This window comes from Populus trichocarpa, chromosome 1, assembly GCF_000002775.5.
Source record: "Populus trichocarpa isolate Nisqually-1 chromosome 1, P.trichocarpa_v4.1, whole genome shotgun sequence".
In the NCBI taxonomy this organism is placed as follows: domain Eukaryota; kingdom Viridiplantae; phylum Streptophyta; class Magnoliopsida; order Malpighiales; family Salicaceae; genus Populus; species Populus trichocarpa.
This window is the reverse complement of record NC_037285.2, coordinates 37725690-37734380: the sequence shown is the minus strand read 5'-3', so window position 1 is coordinate 37734380 and position 8691 is coordinate 37725690. Positions and strand designations below refer to the sequence as shown.

Genomic DNA, 8691 nt, shown 5'->3' with positions numbered 1-8691 from the left:
TAATTTGAATTGGAAGAAAATCTTAGAGCTTTTATATTTTTGTGTTTTAAAGGTATATCTAAAAAAAATTGAATTTTTTTCAAATTAATTTTTTTAATATTTTTCAAACATTTTGATGTATTAATATCAAAAATAATTTTTTTAATATATTTTTAATTAAAAAATATTTTAAAAAATAATTACTCCTAAATAAATATCAATTACCATAATTACAGAGATATTAATCTCAATACCATGGATTTACTTGCTATGGAATTGGTGCTGAGCATTCAACATTCTTTTAAGAAGGTTAATGCTGACTTTATAGTCGAGGGTGTTTAAAAACATGGTAATAATTATTTTTAAAATAATTATTTTTTAAATATATTAAAATAATATTTTATTATTATTTTTTATAAATTATTTTTATCATCAATATATTAAAACAATATAAAATTATTAAAAAAAACTAAAAAGAATTTTAAAAAAAAAACATTTATGGAAAGCTTCCAAACGGTGGTATGCAGCAGGGAATTATTATATATTAGTTTGGATTCTAGTTCATTTAAGTTTCAATATTTATTTTATTATGTAACTTAATATTAATAATTATGATAATTATAAATAAGAAAATTATTTATAGTTAAGTTATTAATTATTAATTATAATAATTATCAATAAAAATAGTTAGTTAGTTGAAGTGAATTTAAATTTTAATTGGTTTAATTAGAAGATTAGTTGTATACAATTTAAGTTTTAATATGATATCTTAACTTGATAGTTACGAATTTAATTTTGGAAATAAAATGACTTAAATAAATGTATTATTTTTCTAGTTATTCTTGTAACTGTTCTACTTTTTCAAAAAAACATTTGTTACTTAAAACACACTCCTACATTTTGCCAAGCGCATCACATGTCATCTCTACATTGGCTCAGCCAGCTTTAAAACTCAAGTCAAGCTGAAGTCATGGTAATTAATATTTAATAAATCAACCTTCGTGGGCTCCTCCACAGCCTCCTCGTAGCTCAGGCGGAGTGCACGGTGCGTTACGTCAACTGCACTTCCATTTTGGTGGAACAGAGAAAATTCAACATAAAATCTAACACTCATCCAGAGACCAGGCAGAGAGAGAGAGATGAACAAAACGCATTCAAAGCTGTTGAAGATCGTTATCTTTCTCTTCGCCCTCAACTCCCTCTCTCTTTGCCTCTACTTCTCCTCTCACCACCACAATTCTAACAACAAACAAGAGGAATACCACTCTTCTCTAACGTCAAACGACCGTTCCCATACGGAAAACAACAGTAACAGTAACAGTAATAATGTCAATCTAAAAGCTTGGCCAATACTTCCTTCTTACCTTCCATGGACTCAAAACCCTAACAAAGTCACCGTCCGTTCATGCGAAGCTTACTTCGGAAACGGCTTTGGCCGCCGCATCGACGTGCTTTTGAGCGGCGGATGGTTCAGGTGCTTGTACAGCGAGACATTAAGGAGCTCGATATGCGAGGGAGGGAGTGTACGGATGGTTCCGGAGAGGATTAAAATGTCGAGAGGAGGTGAGAGGATCGAGGAGGTAATTGGTAGAAGTGAGGAGGAGGAGTTGCCGGATTTCGAAAACGGTGCGTTTGAGATTCTTGGATCGACAGCGAGATCTAAATGGCTTGTTGATGAAGGTTTCTTAGATGCGTTTGTTCCTGATGGGAATGTAATGCGACACACCATGCGTGGGTTGATCCGATCGATTCGGGTTGTGGATAATAACAGCAAGGAGTTTCATTGCGACCTGGTAAATAATCTTCTTCTTCCTTTTTTAATTTTATTTAGGGCAAGTGATGTGGTGGAACCGGATTGGAATGTTAATTGATTAAGTAATAAATGATCTATTTTGATCATTAATTTCGCTTATAGACTGACAGGAGTGGAAGGGAATTTAATGAAATATTTCATAAGAGGAAGACAAATTGTTACTAAATAGAGGTGATAATAAGTTTATGTAGATTAAATTATGGGGTATGCTTGTCTCTTATTGATGGTAATGGATCTATCTGCTTGCAGTGGATTGAGGAGCCAACCCTTTTGGTCACCAGATTTGAGTATGCAAATCTTTTTCATACTATCACAGATTGGTACAGTGCATATGTTGCTTCGAGAGTCACCGACTTGCCTTATCGACCTCACTTGATTTTTGTGGATGGTCACTCCAGAGTATGTTATGCTCTCTGTTTTACTTTCATGATTTCTTGGCTCTTTAAGATTATTGCATATGAGAGACTTTAATTAATTTTATGCTTAAATTGGTTTGTCCGGGTTGTCTAGTATTGAATTTTATAGATCAGTGGAAGGGAGGACTGGAAGAGAGAGATAGAGTTCTAGGTTTAGAGATGAATTGCAGCGGAGTACTTCTCTATTAACTTGAAATGTTCTAATCAGTAATCAAATAATATCAACTCTTCTTCCTCAGGCTTACATGGCATGTCTTTGATGGTGTGGAAGCGTTTAATCATCTTTCATAAATTTATGAAATGCTTAGCTAGTAGAACTCTGAGAAGTCAGTATCCAATTGCTTTTGTTCTTGGAAAGATCGAATTCAGCATGAGAAGGTTGATTTTCAAAGCATGCTTGAACAACACTAGCCATTATTTGAATTTACACCACCATTTATTTCACAAGCTGCCCACTCACCCCAATATCCAGATTGCCTCAACACCCCCCTTCCCAAACAAACCCTGTGGTTTTGCTATTTCATTCTAAAAATAAGTTCATTATTCCATTCCAAACATGCAATTAGTGGATCCAATTCTTTTGAATGAGTGATCAATAATCATGATTTCAGCAGGGGATACTCAAGCTGCCAAGAGTTTTTTTATCCCTTGCACTAGTCATCCTCTGCTTTGTGTTTCTCTGTCTGAAAATTTTCAAGTGCCCCATGGCCAGTCTTTTCAATCTTCTTGATGAGCTGGTCATCATGTTGTCTTTCTTGCTAGTGAAACATAATCAACTACAAGCAACAATTTCTCCTTGTTTGAACGAAAATTGTAATGTGCAGTCACTTTGGACATTGTTTTTGCTCTGCTACTGTTCTGCGTAGTTGGGAAACATGACAGGGCTGGATGGTGGAAAAGTTTCACCTAACTGACCCAATGAAGGTCATGTTTAATTTACTTTTATGAGCTCACCACCCTTACAAATTTGTTCTGCTGTTCTTGATCTAATTTGCGTAGAATACTGATACATGCTTATGTTACCTGACCTGCTGTTGATGACAAATTTCAGACACCCTTGGAAGGAACTTGGAAAGCGTTGTTTTCAAGCGTTAGATATGCTAAGGAATTTAGTGGCTCAGTTTGTCTTCGGCATGCTATTCTTGTCCCTTTGGGATATGAGACTGCACTCTTCAAGGGACTGACTGAAAAAATAAATTGTCAGGGAGCATCAGCGCATGATCTTTGGCAAAACCCTGATGACCAAAAAACTGCTCGATTGTCTGAGTTTGGAGAAATGATCAGGGCAGCTTTTGACTTCCCTGTCAGTAGACACAGAGCTGAAAAGCCATTTTCTGGGCATAATGTCCTCTTTGTCAGACGCGAAGATTATTTAGCCCATCCACGCCATGTTGGTAAAGTTGAATCAAGGCTTAGCAATGAACAAGAAGTTTTTGATTCATTGCAGACCTGGGTATCTAATCATTTGGAGTGCAAAGTGAATCTTATCAATGGATTGTTTGCACATATGTCTATGAAGGAGCAAGTCCGAGCCGTTCAAGATGCTTCTGTTATCATTGGTGCTCATGGCGCAGGTCTCACTCACATAGTATCTGCAACACCAAAAACAATAATTCTGGAGATTATTAGTAGCTACTTTAGACGCCCACATTTTCAATTGATTGCTGAGTGGAAAGGGTTAGAGTATCATGCCATCAATCTTGATGGATCACATGCGCATCCATCAGTTGTCATAGACAGGTTTAGCAGGATAATGAAAAGTCTTGGATGTTGAAATTCTTTTGGATACGTGTGAAATTGATCGATACTCATGGCAGCAGGGAATGGGAAAGAAGTGATGCGAAACTTTATTGATCTTCAGGAGTCTGCTTTTTAATGCCACATCCTCTCTTGCTGATATTAATTTTTGCTTTCAACTCTTTCTTCACAACATTGTAATTTGTGGCTGATTGAAGATACCATGCCAAGATTGTACTGTGTGAGTTTCTTGCAGTCTGTGGTCATCTCAGGAGCACCTTCAGCAGTGGTACAGGACAGACAACATAGATGCTAGTCGTCTATCGCCAGCCCTCAAAGTTTGATGGATGGCCATTGTTCAACTTCGTAGTCCGTACGAGGTGGATGTCTTGTGTTCTTTGGATATGGTACGTCATCCTGACACTGGTGATAATTATTCTTGTTAATGATATTTTGTATGAGGAAATGGACTTGCAACCCAGGCTCGTTTATTTTAGGAGATTAGCTCATGATTGCTCACACGTACGACACAACTACATGTTGGTCTTTAAATGAACTACTACTGTATGATACCACCAGTTTCTGTTCCCTCTCTCCTCCTATTTAAGGATAACCACATAATTAATTTGTGTATTTTTTTTCTTATTTTGCTCTGTCCAGTCCTTTAACTTGCCAATTAAGTGCACGAACATGTATGTTTTTGTTAAATGGAATAATTATAAAAAGCCCCATGTAGTTTGATATGAATTTTATTTTTCTTTCTATACTTTCATAAATTACTTTGTATTCAATAATAATTTACTTCTTTAACCTTCAATCATTTTAAAAAATTTTGTTTGACTCGATAGAAAATGTAATTTATAAAAGTATAGAAGGAAAGTGATTTTCAGATGAGATTTTCTATAATTATCCATTAGTTGCCTTGCGAGACGTGGACTTGCATGGTGAAATGTATTTTTTTTTTTATTTGGTTGTGATTTGTTGTTTTATGCATGCTTAAGGGAATCTTGGAATGTCAAGGAAATGTTGATTCGCTCTATTAATAATTGGCTTAAAAAAATAAAATTTAATTTTATTGATTTAAAAAAATTAAAGCTTAGAGATTGAATCTAAAGCTTAAATGAATGTTGAATCCCTGTGTTTTCTCTAAAATTAGGGATCCATTTGCACTATCAAAACAAATTTCATGATCGGTTTGGAAAAATAAATTAAAAATTTGTTGATGATGAGAAGGTAGACTAGGATAGCTTGGTGGAGTACTACCATTAAAAATAGGGATAATAGAAGCATCACAAGTGTGGATGGCGTTTGCCTGTCGAGAAGCACATGTTTGTGATAATAAGTATGCCTCCTCGTGCGAGGAATGAGAAGAGGACCGGTGTGCGGTAGCGATGGCGCCTAGTCATACATGATTTATAGTAGTAGTAGTAGTGTTCGTGATTTTTATTCCGTGCTTGATTTGGTTGCTTTTCTGATCTGCCTGTCGCGCACCATTATATCTACTCCATGTTGTGTGCACTCACCGAAGTGGGGGCCTAGAAAAAATATAAGCTTCTGAGGGGATTTTTTTAAATTGTTATTAAATGTGAAAATATATTTATTTTGAATTTTTATTTATTTAAGATAATTTATCTTATTAATGTATCTTTTATTTGTCTTGACGAACATAATTTTTTTTTTTAACTAGAATCATTGTTTAAAAAAATTATTATTATTAAAGTAAGCTAACAAAAACTATTAAAATATTATGTCCATTTTTTATGTGTGATCGAAAGCTAAAACAAATCATAAATGTAATAAAATTATATTTAAAATTTATTTACAAGTTCTAAGAATAAAAAATTATTTGAATTGAATTTTCATAAATAATTTATTATTAGTATTATTATTTTCATATCGGATACATAGTAATTGAAAAAATATTAAAATTCAAATAAAAAAATTATAATAGTATTTAAGAATTATGTCAAAACTGAAAAGTAAGTGAATTTGTTTAGTTTTTTTCTGAGGGGCACAACAAAGAAAAAAAACAAAGGAGTCAAGCCTAATACCTTGCTTTTATATTATTATTATTATTAAGGAGGTACACTGACATGATTAAATAGTTGATGTCTTTTTTCAAGTGCAGTAGTGTCAAAGTAATAAATAATTCAGCAACGCTGAGATAAATCCAGAGGGAGGTTAAGAATACAAAACCACAAATAATAAAAGAAATGGAGTTAAAGAGATCTAAAAGAAATGATATTAATGTAAATATTTAATAGAGATAAAATAATTGTTAACGTTAGAGAATTTACTAATGGTATTTTAAGAACATGTTCGGGAACGCGGTGCAAACCGCGTTCCCAAAAAATTTTTAATTTTTTTTTTGTTAAAATTTAATATGGTTTGTACGTTTTGGATCGTTTTGATGTGCTGATGTCAAAAATGATTTTTAAAAAATAAAAAAAATCATTGGCATGCATTTTGGCACAAAAAGTTATTTGAAAAGCAACCGTTACTACACTGCCAAGCACCCTCTAAATAAGTATAGTTCAAACTATTTTTATTATTCAATTGAAAATCACACACAAAAGAGATTTTAATCGGATGATTTATCATTAATGATTCATTATAAGCTATTAACATTATCATATTAATTATCTTATTTGAGTAGCACCATAAGTCTTAATTCATGGAACTAACTTGTTTCAACAAATCAAGATCCTTTTATAGCAGAGGTGTTGGTTCTCCATACGGTAGGCTATGAAAGAATAAAATATTTGTTGTGCTAAGGATTATACACCATGAATTAAGACTCGCAACTTAATAATGAGGGTATTAAAATTGATTAAGATAACAATTACAACACATATTAATATCGGACTTTCTTGAATTTAAACATTAAAGTCTATATTGAGTTTGTATTATACTTATCCTTGTACCATTAGTGTAACTTTTTTATCTTGACAAAAAAAAAAACTTAACTAAATATAATTATTTGTGTGTGTTTACATGTATCTACAAGTAGATAAATGAGAGAGAAAGGGAATATTATGCAAAGAGAATTCAAGGCTAAACTTTGTTTTATTGATGTGATGAGGACTTATACATTTACACATAGTATTTCTTTACATAATCATAATTTACAGGTCTAATTAGATCTTTTCCATTCATTGTTGTTAACACAAATGCTCCTCATAAGAAATCTTTCTTTACCATATAGCGACCCTTACAGTTTAGAACCATTTGCTCTAGTCTTCACCCGGTAATGGCAGGATCTTTGAATTCTTTTAGTTGGATCTTTCTATCATATGCCTTAGCAATCATTTTCCAATACAATTGATGGTTTCAAATTATAGCTAACATGTTCTCACTGATCATGTTTAGTTGTTTATACAATATTTTAGCCCATTCAGATTTTTCCAATTCAAATCTCATTAGGAATCTTGGTGAAGGTATTTCTACCTATAAAGGCATCACCGCCTCCATCTTGTAAACTAGTGAGTAATATGTAGCTCATATTGATGTCCTTACCACAATACAGTATGCATAAATAGAAAAAGAAAGTATCGCATACCAGTCTTAGTATATGACCACCATCTTCTAAATGATCTTCTTGATATTTTTGTTTATTGTCTCTATAACATTATTTATTTCAAACCTGTATGGAGAGAAGTTAGCGTATGTTTGACTTTTCACTTCTCATATAATTCTATAATCACTTTCTTATTGAAGGTATGAGCATTATGTGTCACTATTATTTTAGGTGAGCTATATTGGCAGATTAGATTTTTCTCAATAAATTATCACGGTGCCAACTCCATTTCTAAATACATTTATTGCGCAATTGAAGTACATCATCCACCATTCATTTTCTACTTCTTTTTCCATTATTATGACATTTTCATCTGGGAAATCAAAGTTTAAATGTATGTACTCATTAATGTCATTATTTATAAGGTGATCAACAATTGCACTTTCTTTTACTACCTTTATCATCATATAGATGAGGTCACATAATATGCTAGTAACATTTGTCATCTTGCTATTTGGTTTGACATGTATGACTTTTTAAAGATGCCCTTAAGAGGATCTTTTTTAGGATCAACCAAGTTGTATAATACAATATGTATTATCGAAGTTGTTTAGCGCTCCATACCAAACGACAACATAGCTTATCTAGCTAACTTCACTAAAACTCATAATTAGTGAACTTTTTATTAAGGTAATAAATGGCTTGCTTTTTTCTTCCAAAATTATCATGTTGGCCTAATACACAACTCATAGCCACTTCAGTCATGGTCAAATACAATATGAAGGTCTTCTAGGTATGGGTGGTGCCAAAAAAGGTGATTTTTGCAAATACTTTTTAATCTTGTCAAAAGCTTCTTGGTAGTCTTCATCCTATATTCTAGGATTCTTATTTTAAAGTAACCAAAAGATTGGTTCACATGTAACTGTCAGTTGAGAAATGAAATGGGTTATATAATTCAGCTACCTTATAAAGCTTCTCATTTTTATTTTATTTTTTGGTCTCAGAAGCAAGCATGGCTTGTATAGCTTTAATTTTGTTAGGATATATTTCAATTCCTCTGTTGCTCACAATAAATCCTAGTAAATTTCTAGAATTTACCCTAAATATGCACTATATAGGATTTAACTTCAATTAATATTTCCTCAGTCTTTTGAATAACTTCCTCAAAGTTTGAACATGATCATCTCCCTTTTTAAACTTAGCAATCATATTATCCATAGAAATTTTGA

At 32.6% G+C, this 8691-nt stretch overlaps 1 protein-coding gene across 1 annotated transcript; it reads left to right on the top strand.

The window, feature by feature from the left end:
• Window positions 1–920: 920 nt before the first annotated feature.
• Window positions 921–4692, top strand: LOC7485076 (beta-1,2-xylosyltransferase). Its single transcript, XM_002300314.4, has 3 exons — window positions 921–1772; window positions 2042–2191; window positions 3260–4692. Exons 1-3 carry the CDS (start codon window positions 1119–1121, stop codon window positions 3980–3982), a joined length of 1527 nt encoding a protein of 508 aa, XP_002300350.1. The 5' UTR covers window positions 921–1118; the 3' UTR covers window positions 3983–4692.
• The last annotated feature ends 3999 nt before the right edge of the window (window positions 4693–8691 follow it).